This window comes from Saimiri boliviensis, chromosome 4 (assembly GCF_048565385.1).
Source record: "Saimiri boliviensis isolate mSaiBol1 chromosome 4, mSaiBol1.pri, whole genome shotgun sequence".
NCBI lineage: Eukaryota > Metazoa > Chordata > Mammalia > Primates > Cebidae > Saimiri > Saimiri boliviensis.
Genome location: NC_133452.1, coordinates 80,991,201 through 81,012,127, shown reverse-complemented (window position 1 = coordinate 81,012,127; position 20,927 = coordinate 80,991,201). Strand labels below are relative to the sequence as shown.

Below are 20,927 nucleotides of genomic sequence, written 5' to 3'. Positions count from 1 at the left end.
ACCATTAGCCAGCATTTTTCTCTAATGAGAAAAATAAGGCTTTGTTATGAAAAGATGATCAATGAGAAATGCTGTGCTCTTAGACAGCTGATACCTCTTAATCCTAAAATTCAGTATTGTCTGTTTTACCAGCTCTTAGTGATCAGTGAAATGATTGAAAAGAAACTACAGAAGTTTATAGTTGTTTTACAAAATTGAATCTTGAGGTCACTGTTCACCCCTATACAATTCACCCCTTTACAATTCTACAGACAAAAGTGGTAGGTACTATGGAAGTAGAAGAGAGAGAAATGCAAGGTAAATGTTACGCTGCCTAGCCATTTTTTCTTTACCTATGTATTTAAGTTTTACATATATATTGACTTCTCCTCCAGAGAAAGCAGCTAGCTTTCTGGAGGAGAAATAACAATCGGGGCTCTGTCATGAAGTAAAAAATAATAAATGATTTTTCAGAAGTAGATTCAGGGGGTTACATGTGCAGGTTTGTTACATGAATATATTGGATGATGGTGAGGTTTTGGCTTCTAGTGTGCCCATCACCTGAATAGTGAACATTGTACCTAATAAATAATTTTTCTGCCCTCACCCCTCCCAACCCTACCCCTTTTGGAGTCCAGAGAGTCTGTTATTTCCCTCTTTATATCCATGTGTTCCCATTATTTAACTCTCACTTGTAAGTGAGAACATGCAGTATTTGATTTTCTGTTTGAGTTCTTTCACTTAGGATGCTGGCCTCCAGCTCCATCCATGTTGCTGTAAAAGACCTGCTGTCAGTGAATGATTTTTGTATGAATAACAGGAGTCATGAGGTTGGAGATGACTAATTTAAGAGGATATATTGCACATTAAGCGGCAACCCACAGTCTAATATAAAGGAATTTTTTAAACATACCTTTTAAAAAATGTTAGAACCAATATTTACATATTGAGAAATTTTATGTTACAAATTCTGTCTTCTGTCTTTTGAAAAATCAGGAAATCTAGACCACATCCAGCAAGACAAAATATGTTTGCTCTTATTAAAAGAGAGACTGTGGCTGGGCACGGAGGCTCACACCTATAATTCTGGAACCCTAAATCACACACTTCGGGAGGCTAAGGCAAGCAGATCAGCTTGGGCAAGATAGTGAGACCCCCATCTCTACAAAAATTTACAGAAATTAGCCAGGTGTGGTGGTGTGCACCTATATATAGTCGTAGCTACTTGGGAGGCTGAGACAAGAGGATCACTTGACCTTAGGAGGTCAAGGCTGCAGTCAGCTAAGATGGCACCACTGCATTCCAGCCTAGTTGTTAAAGCAAGATCCTGTCTCAAAAATAAAAAATAAATAAAAGACTGAATGTTTGGTCTTCATTCATTAATGTACTCTTCATCCAACCAATATTTTTTTAGTGCCTATAATGTGCCAGGTATTAAATCTAGGTTTAGAGATTACAGAAGTGAACAAAACAGCCAAAATTCCTACCTTTTTCATTGTATGAGGGAGACAGACAGTAAGTAAGATAAATAAGTAAAATGTCTGTTAGTGATAAGTGCTGAGGTGAAAACAATGAAACAGAGAAGAGGGCTATGGAGTTCCCTGTGCATGGGAAGTGGAGTTGAAATTTTAGATAAGGGCCTGACTGTGAGAAGGTAAATTTTGAGTAAAGACCTAAAGGAAGTCATAGAGCTTGCCACTCAGGAATGTGGAGGAAGGGAATTCTAAGCACATAGAAAGGACCTGAGGTTGGAGCATGTCTGTCATGTTTGAGGAAGAGCAAGGAGGCTGCCATGTATTGCTTTTCTTTTCTTTCTTCTTTTTGAGACAGTTTTGCTCTGTCATGCCGGCTGGAGAGCAGTGGTGCAATTATAACTTGCTGCAACCTCGAACTTCTGGGCTCAAGCAATCTTCCCACCTCAGCCTTCTGTGTTTCTAGGATTACAGGCACATGCCACCATGCCCAGCTAATTAAAAAAAAAATTTATTGTAGAAACAGTTTCTCTCACTGTGTTACTCACTACTAAGCTGGTCTTGAACTCCTGGGTTCAAGTGATCTTCCTGCTATGGCCTCCCAAAGTGCTGGGATTACGGGCATGAGCCACTATGCCCAGCCTGTTTTTCTTATAGCAGAGAAATATTACCATTCCTTTGACAAAAATCAGTAAAGACTAAGAAGTCCTCATGTCTGAAGAACAGAGAAATCATTTTTTTTTAGTAATAATGCATATTCCTAGACAAAGCGTATCTCTGTAGAAAAGAATCATTCTAAACACAATTATGAAACAAAGTGGTGACAGCTATGACTAGTGTACAGAAAAAAATGCCTGAGGAAAAATTTAGTGAATGGGAAGTAGGGTTAATATTTCAACAGGCTTTATTTTCACATGTATGGGGTATGATGCTGCTGTAATATATTAAATGGAAAATTTTCTCATACATCAAAACCTTTTACAGGTTTGAGTTTGTAAAATAGTGTCCATAAAGTACATTAAGAATTACTGGTTTAAGGCCAGGTGCAGTGGCTCATATCTGCAATCCCAGCACTTTGGGAGGCCAAGGTGAGCAGATCACTTGAAGTCAGGAGTTAGAGACCAGCCTGGACAACATGGTGAAATATCTCAGCTAAAAAACCAAAAATTATCTGGGTGTTCTGGCAGGCGCCTGTATTCCCAGCTACTCAGGAGACTGAGGCAGGAGAACCGCTTGAACCTGAGAGGTGGAGGTTGCAGTAAGCTGAGATCGTACCATTGCACTCCAGCCAGGGCAACAGAGCAAGACTCAGTCTCCAAAAAAAGAATTATTGTTTTGAATAAGTAAAGGCAGACACGTATGCAGGCATCTAAGTAAGATGGAGAACCTAGAGGACAGGTTATAAGAAAATGTTAATCATTTGTGATGTTTTAGTTGTGATTGGTAGAAACACATATAAAAACAGTGAAATCTTTCTTACGTGGAGATTAGTTTCTAAAGTCAGCACATAAAGCAAAGATCTGGAATAGTCAAAATTACTTCTGAAAAAAATCCCTTAGAAAGGTACAGCAAACCTTCTCTCATTCATTAAGTCCATCATAGCCAGTTTTTTTCCCCACTGTTGGAACCAACCACCATTTCCTCAGTTCAGCACCGGATGACATAGTCTGCCACATTGTGTGGAACAAAACAAAACAATACAATACAAAACATTTTTTAGGCCAGGCACAGTGGCTCACACCTGTAATCCCAGCACTTTGGGAGGTCAAAGTGGGCGGATCACTTGAAGTCAGGAGTTCAAGATCAGCCTGGCCAACATGGTGAAACCCCATCTCTACTAAAAATACACAAAATTAGCTGGATGTAATTGCAGGCATCTGTAATCCCAGTTACTTGGGAGGCTGAGGCAGGAGAATCACTTGGACCTGGGAGGTGGAGGTTGCAGTGACCTGAGAGCGAGACTCCATCTTAAAATAAAATAAAATAATGATTACTTTAAAACAAAACATTTTTTAAACACTAGAACTCTACTCAGCACAGGGATGTACCACACAGTGAAAAGTATCAAAGAACTAAGACCACCTGGGAGAAAGATATGTTGTTGATATTCCTTATCTCACACTTGTTCCAGGGCAGGTATGTTTTTTGAGTATGCAGTGCCCTATAGTGTGTAAAGTATTTCTTTTCTTTCCTTATCCAAGTAAATGGAATCAAGTTACTCAGTTCTACCACATCACCCAGGTACTTGTACACATAGCTATTCCACAAAGCAAAAGAAAATAGGTAGCGTAAGTAGCATGCAGTATGATTATTATTCAGTAATAGAGTTCATTTTCTTCAAAATATTCCCCCTATTTAAAAGCTATTTAAGCATACATCAAGGCAATTAATGGCTTTATGCCATCTGTATGTTATGGCTCACAGTAAAAATAGAACTAAAGTATACCCTCCCAATGGTGGTTAAAACAATTTTTGATTATGGCTACTTTTGTTATGATAGGAGACATAGATTTTTGAAATTGCCAATCAGCTCAAATAATGGGAGGGAAAAACATTTGGGTGCTAAAAGCTTTTCTTTAATCTGCCCTGTGCTTTCAGGTAATAACCCATAGATTGTTGACCAAGGAATTCATTTCCTAAGTGAGTTGGCGTTTAGGAAGACATGTCATATTTATTGCTTTATAGACGGTAGATTTGCTTGACTTTATTGATATCTGAATTATTTTCTATGTGGTTGACCGCTAAAAATAATGGATGTCTGCAAGATATTACTGAAAGAAAGACACAACCCAGCAAAGGTCTTTATTTGACTTCTAAAAGGAGAAAAATATTGAAGACCATCCCACGGATCATAATCCTCTTAAGAAAATATTACAGAAGTAAGCAGTTATAAAAGGAATGGAGGCCTGAAACTACTTGACATAGATATAGTGTTTTAAAATCATTTTTAAACTATTTCAGGAGGCTCTAGAAAACATAGTATCTCTCCGCCCTCAACAAAACCTTTTGAAACTGATTTGTGAGATTAGTCATCCATAGGTTTTTCTTTTTTTTCTGTGTCTAAACCTCTTATATGGAGAATAGGGCTAGTTTTCGGTTGTGGGTTTTTTATTTTTGTATGAATGGGGTCTCACTATGTTGCTCACCCAGGCCTTGAACTCCTAAGCTTAAGCTATCCTCCTGCCTCAGCCTTCCAAAGTGCTCGGATTACAGGCATGAGCCAGTGCACCTGCATAGGTTTCTTAAGACACTATCCCTCATGTCATCATACTTGCTAGATTCTAAATTACAAAGCTTGTTGGCTTCAGGTTTTTTTCTTTTTTTGTTCTTAATTAGTAAAGTGAATACAACTGGAATTGGAGATCTCAGTAAGAGGCAGGAACTCATCAGAATCACTTGTGTTTCTGCCATAGTCTTTTCATTTTCCCCTTCAAACACACTAACACACTCGAGCAGTACTTTAGGAAAAGTGTACATCATAAACAGAACTTTAGCAGGTTCATTAGGTTAGTACCATTGTGTCTGGTGATCTTACTCTTCTGATGCTAGCAAGGTGGAGGATAAAGCACCTTCCCTCGCTGTGGCACATACCAGGTGATGGGCACAGCCAAGTATCCAATAAGATGGTTTCTTGCGCACTTGTAATTTTGGGGGCCAAGATATTGTGGGAATGCTAGAGATATCAGGAGATTAAAATACAGTATTAATTTTGGCATGTGTAAAGTATCACCAGACTTGATACTAAATCCAAAATGCTCAGCCTGTATTCTGGATTTTATGTGTATTTCAGATTTTCATTAAAGAGGCTAATTTGTAGTTATGAATCATCTTGTCAGTTTTCCAGAAATTTTATATAGCCTTGAAGTAGAGTTTATTATTATGCTCTTTTATTAGCTGACTTATGTATTAATAATGTATCCTGTGGTTTTTAGGAGGAAACACAATTATTACTAGAAAACCTGCATGTTTATCATATGAATTACTTCGTGGTTTTGAGATGTCTTCATAAGTTTACCTCTTCTCTTCCCAAGTATCCACTGGGTCGACAGGTAATCCAAGCCTCTTCATTTGGAATCTATGAAGTAGGAATGTTAGTACTTTCTTACTTTGGATATTGTAGCATTTGGGCATCAGAATTTGAAATGAAGTGAATCCTTACAATGAGAGCGCAATCTAAATCCATTCCAGCTAGACACATTACTGGTAATTGAAATTGTTTTTTGTTCTGATGGCCACAGCTAGAAACAGCCATATGAATCCCAGTGGTGTTGCTTCCCCTACAACGTGTTTGTACTAAGGCATTTGAACTTTCTTTCTTTTACGCTTCCTTGTCACCTATACTGAGAGAGCTGGTTCTTTTCCCTTCATGAAAGAAGGAATCTGTTTGAGAATGCTTGATGGTTAACCATGCACTACACCCAGAATAAAAAGAGAAGCTGTACTTCTCCTCCTTGAAAAATTATGCTCAGCTGACCTTTTTGTCATAACATAAAGCTATCAACCATCTGTAGAGCAGATTTTAGCAGAGGAATTTTGTATCTCTAAATCTTAGCTTAAAGTTTTAGAGAACAAATGCTAGTCTGTAAGAATGACTTGTTGGCCAGGTGCAGTGACTAATACCTGTAATCTCAGCACTTTGGGAAATCAAGGCGGGTGGATCACCTGAGGTCAGGAGTTCAAGACCAGCCTGGCCAACATGATGAAACCCTGTCTCTACTAAAAATACAAAAATTAGCCAGGTGTGGTGGCACATGCCTGTAGTCCCAGCTACAGGGGAGGCTGAGGCAGGCAGATAGCTTGAATCTAGGAGGCAGAGGTTGCATTGAGCACTCTGCACTCCAGCCTGGACGACAGAGTGAGACTCCATCTTTAAAAAAAAAAAAAAAAAAAAAAGACTTGTTTATGAGGTGATTTTTGCCACTGAGTCTTCAAATCTTCAGTGAGCCTCTTTTTCTCATTACTTTCTTATTTTAAAATGACCAGTGATAGGGCCGGGCACGGTGGCTCAAGCCTGTAATCCCAGCACTTTGGGAGGCCGAGGCAGGTGGATCATGAGGCCAAGAGATTGAGACCATCCTGGTCAACATGGTGAAACCCCGTCTCTACTAAAAATACAAAAAAAATAGCTGGGCATGGTGGCGAACGCCTGTAATCCCAGCTACTCAGGAGGCTGAGGCAGGAGAATTGCTTGAACCCAGGAGGTGGAGGCTGTGGTGAGCCGAGATCGCGCCATTGCACTCCAGCCTGGGTAACAAGAGCGAAACTCTGTCTCAAAAAAAAAAAAAAAGAAAGAAAAAAAATGACCAGTGATATCAGCCAATCTCAACATAGTCTCATTTTACTTTTAAGTAAATTACATTCTTATAAAGCCTGATCCATGAGATATATACCAAGTCTATTATAATCTAAAGAAAATGACTTTTAATAACATTAGTTTTTTGTGTTGACCAGAAATTATTTTGCCAAGCTAGTAGTGTATATACACTTTTGGTTTCTCACTAATGTGTTTTTCACTTACAGATCAGAGAGTTGTACTGCACATGTTTAGAAAAGAACATATGGGATTCAGAGGAGTATGCATCAGTCTTGCAACTGCTGAGGTAGTTTTGTTTTTTCTTGTTTTTCTGTTTTTGTCTGCTATAAGCCTGCCAGTAAGTAGCACCTTCCTCTAGAACTCTGCCTGCCAAAAAGTTTCATAAATAGCCATGTTGTGTCTAAGAATATTTGCATATATCTTGAATTTATCCTTGTAGCTTATGATGTTTTTAATATAGCAACCGTGCATTTCTTTGCTGGTTTAACATTGCATTTGAACTTGTGGATTTTAAAGGAAAATCCATGATTGTTTAGTCAAATATTGACACTACCCTATGAGAGCTTAGATATGGATCATTTGAATCCAGTCAACTTGATATCATGGCAGGGAAAGTAAGTCATGAAAAGTGAGATCACCATGTCCCCAACCTGGTTGGGTGGAGGAAGAGCATCATTGGGTGGTATGTACCCAGAGGTCACTGCTGACCTTGATTAGGAGAAGCAAGGAGTAGGCAGTGGCCTTGATATCTTCCTCCACCTTAACATTGGCTAATTCATAAATTATTTATCTAATAATATATAAGTAAAGAAGATATCTTAGGGTTAAAGTTATTATTTGTATTCCTTGACTTCACTTCTTATATATATAGTTACTTTTTAGTCTTCCATAAAAATAATGACCACTTGGGTAGTGATAAGGGGAAATCAGGTGTGAGCTAAGTTTCACCAAACAGTTTTATAATTTTCCTCAGAGGTTATATGTACTTATATGACAATATTCTAAAGAAGTCTGAAAACTGAATATTTATTAAATCTTGCTTTCTTCTGGGCCCACAAGAAAAGAACAGATGGGCACAGTAGGAGGAAAATTCACACTTAAAGCACTTTAAGTCCAGAGACTTAGCAATACAAATATTAGTGATCCAGGTACAGCTTAAGACAGAAAGTGAATTTCACGCTATCTTGAAAAATACCTCCCCATGGAAACTAGATTGTCACTGAAAAGCTGTGTTTTATTTCATTTTTTAAAATCCCAATTTTTTTTTTTCACCCATAAGGAAGCAAAAAAATCCCAATAAGATTGCTATGTATTTCCTCAGATCTGGTTTTAAAATTTAAAAAAAAAAAGATGTCTATGTATTTATAAGCTTAGATGAACTAGAATATTTCTGAGACTTATTTGGCTTTCTCTTCAAGTAAATATACCTACCTTAAACACCCAGTTGATTCGTCCTGGGTTTTCTCTCTTAACCTTTGTGATTAGTAATTATCTTCCTTCTCCAGTGAGGTGTTCCCAAACTTACAGTCTTTTGTCAAGGAGGAACTTGTTCTTTTTGTTCTGAACCTCCCAACACCAGTTATCTTGGGGTATAATCAAGGACCAAGAACGTCAGTTCCAAAGTAGGGTAAGGAAACAGGAGCAGTAATAATAGTGACAGCAGTAACCATCACTTATTGAAGGACTGCTGTGTTCAAGGCACCTTGTTAGGCACTCTCAGTACATTTTCCAATCTAAAAGTCATGATATACCTTTATGGTAGATATTATTAGCCGTACTTTACCCCTGAGGAATCTGAAACACACACAGGGATTAAGTGACTTGCCTGAGATCACCTAGCTGCTTAGGGAACCAGGATCCTTCTGCAGGTTTGACTTCAAAGCTGTTGTACCTTCTGCTATTCTTTGCCAAGATCTAAAATACAGATTTGGAGATCTCAGTACAGCAGAAGCAAAAAATAGAAAGTGAGATTTCATTTTGCTAAGCTAAGGTCAGAAACATGGGCAGTCAAAAGCAAAAGAATGTAAAAAGCACTACACACCAAACATAATACCTACAGCAAGGACACGCAGGAGTCTGGGTCCTACAAAAGAGAAAAAGAATCAGGGAACCTCCAGCCTGGAATCAGTCTTTTCTTCTTCATACAGATTTGATGTAGACCGGCAGTCAGGGACACTTTTTAGTTAAGGCGTTCTCAGTAGGCATCACTGGAACTTACGAAACCATTCTCATCACCTGTCTTCATTTAACTCATGACAGAAAAGACTAAAATGATCCCTGAATTCTGCTTTGGAAAGAAAAACTACTAAGGTACTATTAGAAACATAATCTAATTAAATTTCTTATTTGAAATGTTTTCAAGAATCGGCTTAAAGGATTTTTCAAGTAAAAATCCTTTTTACAGATTGAGCATCTCTAATCTGAAAATCTGATATTCAACATCCTTTAAAATTTGAGACACTTCGAATTTCAAAACTTGATGAGGACTTGTGATACCACAAGTGGAAAATTCCACACCTGACCTCGCGAAATGGGTTGCAGCAAAACAGAGGCACACCACACGGTTTATTCAGCCTGCCATTGTTTGTTGTTGTTTAACACTGATATGGGTATTACTTAGTTACGCTGAACACATTATTTTTTCACTCTACCAATGATATGTCCTGTTCTTTAAATGTTAAGTACTTAAGTGTGAATAAGTGTAAGAAAATGGTTGCATATGAATTCAAGAGTCAGTAATAATGGGGTACCAAACAACTACAGGTTGATTGTCTACCTAGTTGGTCAAGGTAGTGACACCTTTGCTTTCTGATGATTCAGTGTATCTTTTTCATGCACAAAATTATTTAAAATATTGTATGAAATTACTTTCAAGGTGTGTATACAAGGTGTATTTGAAACATAAATGAATTTTGTTTAGAATTGGGTCCCATTTTCAGGATAATCTCATTATGCATATATAGCAAAGATTCCAAAATCTGAAAAATCCAAAATGCAGAACACTTCTCGTCCCAAGTGTTTCAGTTAAGGAATACTCAATCTGTATGTGGAAGCCAACATGTTTAAATAACCATAGATAGACGAGATCCAGCGCGTTCAGGGTGGTATGGCTATAGACATCCCCTTAGCTCTAATTCTTCTGCTTTGTTTCAGAAGAACATGGAAGAAAAGCTGACTGCTGCCCCCACTGCTCTTACCCCCACTGTAGTAGCCTTTGGCAGTACCTCCTACCTTCCCCCAAGAACTGACTCTCCTGCGTGTTAGAGAGAAGGGGCCCTCCCAGCACAAAGTTGCATTCCTCCCCCCTAATTTATTCTCATTTATTAATTTAGCCCCCCACTTCTGAGCCTGCTGCCTTCTTGTGCAGCCTGGGGACTGTAGAGTAGCTACCTCAGCCCCTTCCAGGTGTGGCCCCGTTGGAGGTTGATCTTGCTGTTTTTATTTCTTGCCTCTGTGTTGGTGTTCGTGGTACTTGTTGAAAATGAAAAGAGGCAAGGCACAGTGGCTTATACCTGTAATCCCAGCACTTTGGGAGGCCAAGGTGCACGGATCACTTGAGCTCAGGATTTTGAGGCCAGCCTCGGTAACATGGTGAAACACCCTCTCTACCAAAAAAAAAAAAAAAATAGCCTGGCATAGTGGCACCCATCTGTGGTCCCATCCTTTGGAGGATGAGGTGGGAGGATCACTTGAGCCTGGGAGGCAGAAGTTGCCCTGAGCTGAGATCGCACCACTTCATTCCAGCTCGTCTCAAAAATATGCAAATAAAAGAAAGAGGGAAAAAAAATGTGAGCAAAGCAGGAGGTGGATCCAAACTCCAATGTGTCACGCCTCATGCCTTTTCTTTAGTGGTGGGAAACCCTTATCTTGTAATGGAAATGTGTCCCCTTCCTCAACCTCTAGTCTATTTTACAGAAAACAAAACCTCCCAATAAAACTGTTGAAACCTGGAAAATGAAACAAACAATATGTCATCTACTTGATGAAATATCTGGTGACCATTTAAAAAGTATTTACAGCAACTTTGTAATAATGTAGGATAATGTTTATGTCACATATTTATTAGTGGAAAAAGACCTATATAGTTTTATATCACAGTTATTTTTTAAATGTATGCAACAGACAGTGATGTGTTTCGGGAACATGCAAGTGTACATTTATAACATATGCCATAATTTGACATGAGTGCAGTGGCTCTGCATGTGTTCTGCCTTTCCTCGCTCAGTCAACTCTTGGAGTATGAAGACCACAACCCTATATGGGATATGCTTGATTAATTTTTCACTCAACCCTGTGTCATTATATAAGTACTTATTTCCATTAAAAAGCCATTTGAGAACAGAAAGTAGTAACAAATGATGCTAACCCAGCAGTGAACTAGGTGAATACAACTGTTTTTCCTTATCAGCTATGAAAAACCATAGGAGGAAAATTTTACCCTTCTATTAGAATTTCTAAACACCCCTCTAGAAATCAAATACTAGGCCAATAATTTTTCATATTTTTACAATTCACGGAACCTTGCATAAATAAGATTTTAAGGGTTAATGTAAATCAGAGCTGGCCAGGTGCGGTGGCTCCCGCCTGTAATCCCAGCACTTTGGGAGGCAGAGTTTGAGACCAACCTGGCCAACATGATGAAATCCCGTCTCTACTAAAAATATTAAAAAAAAATTAGCCAGGTTTGGTGGAATTGCAGTCTCCTGAGGCAGGAGAATTGCTTGAACCTGAGGGGTGGAGGTTGCAGTGAGCCAAGACCACACCACTGCACTCCAGCCTGGGCAACAGAGCGAGACCATGTCTCAAAAAAAAAAAAAAAAAAAAAAAAAAATCAGAGCCTCAACTTAAAGGAACATGTTGGATCAGCTGGACTTGAAGAATACCACACTCTCATACCAGTTGCAGTGGATTCTTGGATTGGGGATAATGAAAAGTGTGCGCCACTTCTTAAGGGAATTTATATCCCCTACCCCCATCAATTAAAAATTACTCATCTACAGTTATTCCATCTTCTTTCAAATAGGGAAACCAAGACCAGAAACACTGACTTTTCTATAGTTGACAGAGCTGAGACTCTTTCAACCCTATTCCAGTTATTTAGAGGTGGTAATAAAGGGAAATTTATGATTTTGTGGCCAGTAGTCCATGTTTGGAATGTATCCAAAATTTTAAAATGAACCAGCAGAGCAAGCTTCAGTGGACTCAGATGGCTCCCTCCCCCATCCTGACACTAGCCATATTGGCACAGGACACAGACATAAATGAAAGGAGCCACGGTGTCTAGTCTGCTTATCCTAAGGGTAACCTTATGAGCTTGCTACAGAAACAGACTTACAAATGGAAAGTGATGGATAGCTGGAGGAATTTACCTTAGGCTAAAGGAATTATTCTAATTTCTGAGTAAGGCTTTTGACTTAAACAGTAATATATTAGCAAGTCAGCTCAGCTTTCATTGAGTTAAAAAAAATGATCTGAATAATGATATTAACATTTGATCACTTCAGCTTAGTTCAAAGAGACTAGAAATTTGGATTCTAAATAATGCATTATTTTCTGACTTTACAGATCAACTTCAGGTGATATTTAAAGATGTACTTAGGAAAAATGGCACAGCTTCTTAATCTATGATATACTTTCTAATAATCTAACTTATGATGATGTAGATTTACCCATCCAAGAGCTTTGTGAGACTTCATCATTAAAATATAATTTCTGGAACGGCATAGTGGCTCACTCCTATGAACTGCAGCACTTGGGAGGCCAAGGCAGGCAGATCACTTGAGCCCAGGAGTTAAAGACTGCTCTGGGTAACATGGAGAAACCCCATGTCTACAAAAAAAATACAAAAATTGTATGAGCATGGTGGTGCATGCCTATAGTCTGAGCTACTTGGGAGGCTGAGGCAGGAGGATCAATTCAGCCCAGGAGGTTGAGGCTATAGTGAGCTGTGATCACACCACTGCACTCCAGCCTGGGCAACAGAATGAGACCCTGTCTCAAAAAAAAAAAAAAAAAAAAAAGGCCAGTCACAGTGGCTCACACCTATAATCCCAGCACTTTGGGAGGCCAAGGTGGGCAGATTACCTGAGGTGAGGAGTTCAAGACCAGCCTGGCCAACATGGCGAAACTCTATCTCTCCTAAAAATACAAAAATTAGCCAGGTGTGGTGACGCATGCTTGGCTACTCACAGCCTGAAGCGGGACAATCGCTTAAACCCAGGAGGTGGAAGTTGCAGTAAGCCAAGATTGTGCCACTGCACTCTACCCTGGGCGACAGAGCAAGATTCTGTCTCAAAAAAAAAAAAAAAATTACATCAATAGGCTAGCACAGTGGCTCATGTCTGTAATCCCAGCACTCTGGGAGGCTGAGGTGGGCAGATTACCTGAGGTCAGGGGTTCAAGACCAGCTTGGCTAACATGGGGAAACCCCGTCTCTACTAAAAATACAAAAATTAGCATGGTATGGTGGCTCATGCCTATAATTCCAGCTATTCGGGAGGCAAAGGTGAGAGGATCACTTGAACCTGAGAGGTGGAAGTTGCAGTGAGCTGTTATTGCTCCACTGCACTCTAGGCTGGGTGACAAAGCAAGACTGTGTCCAAAAAGAAAAAAAAAAATGCATCAATAATGTATATATTTGAGCTTACTAAAGTTGCTTCTAACCATGAGATGAATTAAATTTATTCTTTTTGATGTATTTCACAAAAAAAAGCCTGTGGTCCCACAAAGGGCACCATGACCTTCAGGTGCTTCCCAAGATGAGCCAGACTAAGAACTGTTCCCCTTAGAAAAAGTATTCTTCACTAAGGCACTAGGTTAGGAAATGAACTTATCAATTATTACATGGTGATTGCCTTCCTCATTCATTAAAAAAAAAATGGGTTTTTTAAATGCTTCATTTTTGAAACCACTGATCAGATGACAAAGATAAACCTTGTCCTTACCTATACAGAATTTTGGTCAAATGACTGAAGTGAACAGTAGAGAGCTGCAATACAGAGTAGTGAGTGCTGTGATGGATCAGGAGTAGGGTGCTGAGGAACCAATAGCCTAGACAGTTAACCTCCATTTGTGGTGTTGGACAGCTTCTCTAGAAGTGGCACCTAATATGAAATATCAAGGCTTTGGAGGAGATACACATACTTTCGGTTTCTGTTTCATTGTTATAATCCTGCATAATTGCTTTGTTGCATTTAACTTCCAATCTTCGTTGATAGATATACATTTGCAGGTTTGAGTTCTGAATATTTTTCAAAATTGCTTGGGAATGGTAATGTCTGTTGAGAACTTGAAAACTCATCTGTCAGAAGATGTTTGCATTAGCCATGAATTGGCCAGTTTTTCCTTCCTGTTCTCATAATCAGACATTTATATAATTAGTACTTAACCAAAAATTATTGGCTCTCTGCATGATGAAGCAGAACACTCCATTGCCCTGCAGGATGGTTGCTTTTAATGATTGCTAAGTGATTCTCTTTCTGTCTTAGTGAAGAAAACTTTTTAAAAAAATAACCTATAAAGACTGTTGTTTTTCTCAACTCCTGTGACAGATTACCTATAAAGCTTTTAATATGTTAAATATCACAGGCATTTTTGAACCATTTACCTGATAGTGAAATAATTGTTTCTTAATCAAGTTGGATAAAGATAAGGTCTGTTTATTTCTCTTTAATCTTACATGGTGGCTTTCAAACTTCAGTTCTCCTATTTTCTTTTTTTTTTTCTCCTTTTTTTTTTTCTCTCCTATTTTCTTTACAATTTTATTCTCTTTCTTTTAAAACCAAATGTTAGTTGGAATGCACCAAAATTGGAAGGCATTCTTATTGTCACTAATTCTTCTCCTCCCATTCTCTCTTTAATTGATTACAATTAGGTTTGTGTTTTGATCAAAACTAGTTTGATCAAAGTCACCAGTGACCTCCATGTTCCTAAATCTAGCATTAACCTGTTATCAGCATTTGACAGTTTATCACTCCTTTCTTATGGACTTCTAGGACTTTCTTAGTTTTTCTCCTACCTCAGTGAATGCTCCTTCACATTCTCCTTTAGTGCTTTCTCCTCTCTCTGACATCCTAACATTACAGTGCCCCATAGCTTAGTCATAAGCCTATACCTCTCTCCTGAGTGCCAGGCTGTTATGTCCATGTATGTCCTATTTAATACCTCCACTTAGATATCCAATACATACCTCAAAGTTAACATACCCAAAACTGAACTCCTGCTTTTCCCCTGAAACCTATCATTTTCTGACTGTCTCTTTATCGTTCTGATTGTTCAAAATGAAAGCCTGGGCTCTGCCTTCACAATTTATCCAGAATCAGACCTCTTCTTGCCACCTTCCTTTGCTTGTACCACCAAGTCATCGTCATCTCTCAGCTGGATTATTGCAGTAGCCTCCTGTCTGGTTTTTCTGTTCCCCTACAGGTTTTTCTCAAAATAGCAGTCAGTATAGTCCTTTTAAAATATTTCAGATAATGTCACTCCTTTGCTTGAAACCCTCCGTTAACTCCCCATTTCACTCAGGGTAAAAGTCAGTGTACAGTGACACTACGTGATCCCTTCATCCCACCCTCCACATGGCCTCTCTCTGATGTCTGCTCATTTTCTCTCTCCACTTCAGACATCTTGGCCTTGTTTTCTTCAATAGGCCAGACATGCCCACCATGGAGCCTTTCTCATAACTCCATTTGGGCAATAGAAAGCCACACATTTTAAATCTTAAATGTAATCAAGTATAAAATGTCTTAGCTTATTTTTAGATAAAGATTTTACCTTAGATAATTATTGTAGAAAGAGGAAGATAAGTTTTATACTTTTTCAACAAACTCTAGGGAAATTTACCATTTGGTCTACCTCTAATAATTTCTATATTTAGTGGTTGTGTACTTTTGGTTGTTGTCGTTGTTGGGGTTTAAATTTTTGTTCAAGTAATCAGTTCAATTTCTCAGTAATTATAGTATATTTAGCTTTGTTTCTCTTTTTCCCAACTCAGCAATATTAGTATTCCTCCTCACCTTTTAATTTTGAAATATGTCAAACATAAGTTAATTTGTTGTATTGCAAAATGCCCACATTCTGGATTTGTGTGTTACTTCATTGTTAATATTAGAACTGTTAATCATCATAGTTTTAATGACTTAGATGAATTTGCTGAGCATAATTTGGGTACTTATGTAATGCCACTGCTTAAAAATTGCTAATATTGATCTGATGTCTTTTGATGCTATTACCGAGTATGATCTTAGTGGAGAAACCTGTAAGCTCCAAGAACAAGATCCTAACTTTAGAGTATCTGTGTTCTCCATTTCTAACAAAGATTTTTTTTCTTTCTTTTTTTTTTTTCTGAGACGGAGTTTCGCTCTTGTTACCCAGGCTGGAGTGCAATGGTGTGATCTCGGCTCACCGCAACCTCCGCCTCCTGGGTTCAAGCAATTCTCCTGCCTCAGCCTCCTTGAGTAGCTGGGATTACAGGCACGTGCCACCATGCCCAGCTAATTTTTTTTTGTATTTTTAGTAGAGACAGGGTTTTACCATGTTGACCAGGATGGTCTCGATCTCTCAAACTCGTGATCCACCCACCTCGGCCTCCCAAAGTGCTGGGATTACAGGCTTGAGCCACCGCGCGGCCTTTTTTCTATAGCTGTGAACCACTCTGCCTTTGCTATAAATAACAATTAGAATTGCCTACCTCATTTAAAGTTCAGTGGGTTTACTGACTGATGTTTATAAACCCCACAGGAGATGTAAAGCATGATTTAAATGGTGGTAATTAGAGAAATGAGTGTAATACTTACATTTTGGTTCTTTCAAACAAGTTTACATTTATTTAGCACATCATATCCTCTGTAGATATTTGTTGTTTCACATATATGTTTAGATCAAAGGAAAGGAAAACTATCATCTACTGTGTGGTAAGCATTGTGCTACATTCTTCCAATACTTCTTCCATTTAATTTTTTTTTTTTCTGTCCATAAGTTTATTGTCTATCTGAAAAATCCTTATAGAAAATTGTTTGGTTTAGCTCTCAGCAGCCCGCTCCTGAGCTCTGAGGAAGCTTGCCTTCTTTTGAGCTACCCGATCTTTCTTCTGAGCAAGGGACATTTTGGGGTGGTTCCACCTCTTCTTCTTAACTTCTTTCTTGGGCTTCTTTTCATAGACTGGATTCTCTCATATAGCAGCATGAGCTTTCTTATACATCTCCTCCATCATTTCTGGAGTTACGCTGTTCTTTTTGTATTGAGAGAACTGTTTCTTGTAAGCATCTTCATCTTCTTCCATTAAGTAGCGCATGTAATCTCCAACATTCTGGCCCATGATGTGCTTCCAGTGTACTTCTGCATTAAATTCCTTGCTTTCAGAATCATAACCAGGGAATCACTTGGTACTATGAGGGATAGACAAGCCTCCATCCACAGCTCCCTTCAGGGCACCAAAAACTTTATTGCCAGTGGTAGTTCTGGCAAGGCCTGCATCCGAATAGCAGGTAAAGGCACCTGGCTGATCATCAATGCTTTCCACATTGTATTCATCACCAGTCACCTCCACTTGGCCTTCATAGATCTTGTCCATTCCAAACCTATTGAGAAGCCTGCGGGCCAGCAGCAGGCCAGTACAATAAGCTGCAGCGTAATTTGTCAGGCCAACCTTCACACCGTATTTTAGCAGTTCGTGTGCATGTGCTGCGCAGACTATCATATCCCCCTCTATACGGGCATAAGCAATCTGACAAATAATATCTCTGTTTGTTACACGAACTATCATCCTGTATTTTGGTGTGTTGTATTTATTTTTATCCTGTATCACCAAGCGTTTCCGAGCACAGTAATCAGTTTTACCCTCTCGTCGTCTTCTAAATTTCACTTGGTATCTCTTAAAGTAGGCCTTATTCTTAACAACTTTAACAAACCCCATCCTGCAGAACAGAGACCTGCGTCTGCGGCTCGACAGAGACCTGCAGGCCTTTTTTTTTTTTTTTTTTTTTTTGAGACAGAGTCTCACTCTGTCACTAGGCTAGAGTACAGTGGTGCGATCGCAGCTCACTGCAATCTCCTCCTCCTGGGTTCAAGCGATTCTTCTGCCTCAGCCTCCCAAGTAGCTGGGACTATAGGCACACACCACCATGCCCAGCTAATTTTTGTATTTTTAGTAGAGATGGGGTTTTACCATGTTGGCCAGGCTAGTTTCAAACTCCTGACCTTGTGATCTGCCCTCCTCAGCCTCCTGAAGTGCTAGATTACAGGTGTGAGCCACCATGACTGGCCTTCTCACTTAATTTTTAAATCTCCATCTAACCTGAGAAATAAGCGAGTTATTATTTTCATTTTACAGACAATGAACCAAGGATCAGAGATGTATAATAATCTTGTTCTATATTACAAACAGTGTTAGAGCCACACTGTGAATCCAGACCTTTGTAAATTTTCTAAGCTAAGTTTTATCATGAGAATCCTTCAAGAATTTTGAATCTCATATATATGGAGGAAAATCTCTACAAAAAAAAAAAGTTGGTAGCTACTAATGAAGAATTTCTTTTATCTTCTGATCAGAAACATTTAATACTTATATTAAATATAATGCTTTTTAAGGGTGTTGATTTTCTAGTTATATTACATTTCCTGTCACTGACTGTGTTCTAGGATGTTGGCAAAGGATGAATTGATGATCATACTTGAGAAATGTTTCAAGGTTTTTAAGTCTTGTGAAAAGCACCTTGGCAGCACAGCTAAGAGAATAGAGGAGTTCCTGGCCCAGTTTCAGAACCTTGATGGTAAGAGTATAATATTCTCCCAATTCTATTGGCCATGACAGTCATTTAACTAAAATGGATGGACAACCCCACCTTCTGATGTGCTTAGAGATGAAGAGATAAAGTAGTTCATGATGAGTAAGTATACCAAGCCTCATAGTATCACATTTTAACAATCACAGATAGACCAAATGCTTCTCTTCTAGGTTTGGTTTAAACAATGAAAAACAAATGGGCAGAAAAAGAAATTCTTTCTCCAGATTGACAGTTTGGAGAATTTGTCTTTAAAAAGTCAACAAAAAGAAAGCAAAAAGATTGGAAAGAGTAGCAGGGTATCATAATTAAGAACTCCTTTTAGAGGTTTTTTTTTTTCTTAAGCATTTCATCAAGTTCTTTATAGATTTCAAAAGCAGTGCATAAATCATTTGTAGGCTTGAAAAATTAATAGCTATGAACTGCTTTCACAGCAATGAAGCTCATTGGTATGTTGATTACTAAAGTCTGCATGAGGCTTACTTTAATAGAATTTTCAAAAGCTGGAATCTTTCAGTCCTAAATTAACTGAGGCAGCCTGGCACTCTTCACTGTTGGAGGGTTACAGTTTCTCTCCTTCGTGTGACCTCCACATGATCATTTACATATCCTGAATGCTTAGGGTGTCTGACTGTATATAGGTAGCCACGTTCTATTCCCTAAATGCGCTAGGAATTCTTTGCTCTAATGAAGCCCCACAGGTTGGTATTATTAGCTTTTCAGGGCTCTTCTCTTGCTCTGTTTCTAGCACCAAAGTATGGTATTCTCTTAGTAGAACAACAACAACAAAAAATATTGGTTTGTAACTTTTACTTTTCCCAAATTTAAGGATTTTTTTTTAATGGAGTTTTGGGGGAACAGGCAGATTTTTCATATATAATCACATAAAATTGGACATGACATGTTGAAAGTATCTTACTTAAAATGTCTATTTTAATCTTTTTTATGTTTGGCAAGGGCTCCTTTGTCTTAAAATTATCTTTTGGCTATTTAGGAAACTGCTTTTGCAAAAATTTTCCCATATCTCTTATAGCTGCAATGTGAGGCACCTGAGGAGTGCTCAGTCATGGAAGATGAAAGAGAATGTTGCCTGACTAGAGTGGCCTGAGCAGCCAGAGTGAGGAAGTCATCAACAAGCACTGAGGGGTTTTCTTCCAGGTTCTGTGTGGGCATTGCTCTTGCCACTGCAGCATGAGCTGAACTACTTTTCAGAACACAAAAGCTTTTAAGGGCTGGAAGTTGGTATCATTAAGATCATTGAGTCCAGCTATAACCAGAAACTAAAGTCTAGGAAAAGACAGTAGCTTGTCTGAGATCACACAGCTAGCTAGTGGTAGCACTCAGACCAGAGCCCATCTTTCTTAACCACTAGTTCATTGTTTTTCTATCGCTGATTCATAGTTTAAATACACCCTAGTAGTAACCACTGAATCAGCAAGGGGCCACCCTTAAGTAACATAAGTAGGATAAAAGACTTAGAAGAATATAAGGTAAATAAGGCAAATTTCAATCTTTTACAAAATTGGACTTATGGGGATTTCTGTAAAAATAAACTGCACATACAATTATTATTATTTTTTTTTCTGGACACCATTAATTAGAGATAATCCAGATAAAATTTTAATTAGAATTCTGAGCTAGGAAGCAAATTCTGTGATATGCTAGAACTGAATAAAGGAATACAGCTTTTGAAATGGGAAGGTTGGAAATTAAGGTGATTAGTAGCTTAAAGAAAAAAGAATTTGACAAATTAAAGCAAAACTACTGTCTTGAAGAATTGTCCGTTATTTCTTGATTTTCTTTCTTTCTTTCTTTCTTTTTCGAGATGGAGTTTTGCTCTTGTTACCCAGGCTGGAGTGCAATGGCACGATCTCGGCTCACCGCAACCTCTGCCTCCTGGGTTCAGGCAATTCTCCTGCCTCAGCCTCTCAAGTAGCTGGGATTACAGGCACGTGCCACCATGCCCAGCTAATTTTTTTTTTTTTTTTTTTTTTTTTTTTTTGTAGAGATAGGGTGTTGCTATGTTACTCAGGCTGGTCTTGAACTCCTGGGTTCAAGTAATCTGCCTGCCTCTGCCTCCCAAAGTGTTGAGATCACAGGCATGAACCACCTCATCAGCCTAATTAATTGTTTTTTTTAATAGAGACAGTGTCTCACTGTATTGCCCAACCTGGTTTCAAGCTCCTTGCCTCGAGTGATCCTTCCACCGTGGCTTCCCCAAGTGCTGGGATTATAGGAATGAGGCGCTTCATCCAGCCCTTATTAGATTTATTTCAAAGGTATATTAGATTTATTAACATGTTGCAGACTACATGTTAATGAAATGGGACAAAGAATCTAGTAGATATTTTAACCTTTAGATATATCTTTTTTGAACCAGAA

General features: G+C 38.6%; 1 protein-coding gene and 1 pseudogene across 4 annotated transcripts in view; one reads left to right on the top strand and one right to left on the bottom strand.

The window, feature by feature from the left end:
- ORC3 (origin recognition complex subunit 3) overlaps nucleotides 1-20,927 on the top strand; it is a 67,423-nt gene that overhangs the window by 32,588 nt on the left and 13,908 nt on the right. For all 4 annotated transcript variants that reach the window (XM_010333804.3, XM_003922945.2, XM_074397713.1 and 1 more), the window contains 3 exons: nucleotides 5,384-5,500; nucleotides 6,972-7,051; nucleotides 18,403-18,533. In XM_010333804.3, coding sequence (XP_010332106.2) covers nucleotides 5,384-5,500; nucleotides 6,972-7,051; nucleotides 18,403-18,533 — 328 coding nt within the window. The remainder of the gene's footprint in view (nucleotides 1-5,383; nucleotides 5,501-6,971; nucleotides 7,052-18,402; nucleotides 18,534-20,927) is intronic.
- Nucleotides 16,718-17,692, bottom strand: LOC120363250 (large ribosomal subunit protein uL18 pseudogene; annotated as a pseudogene).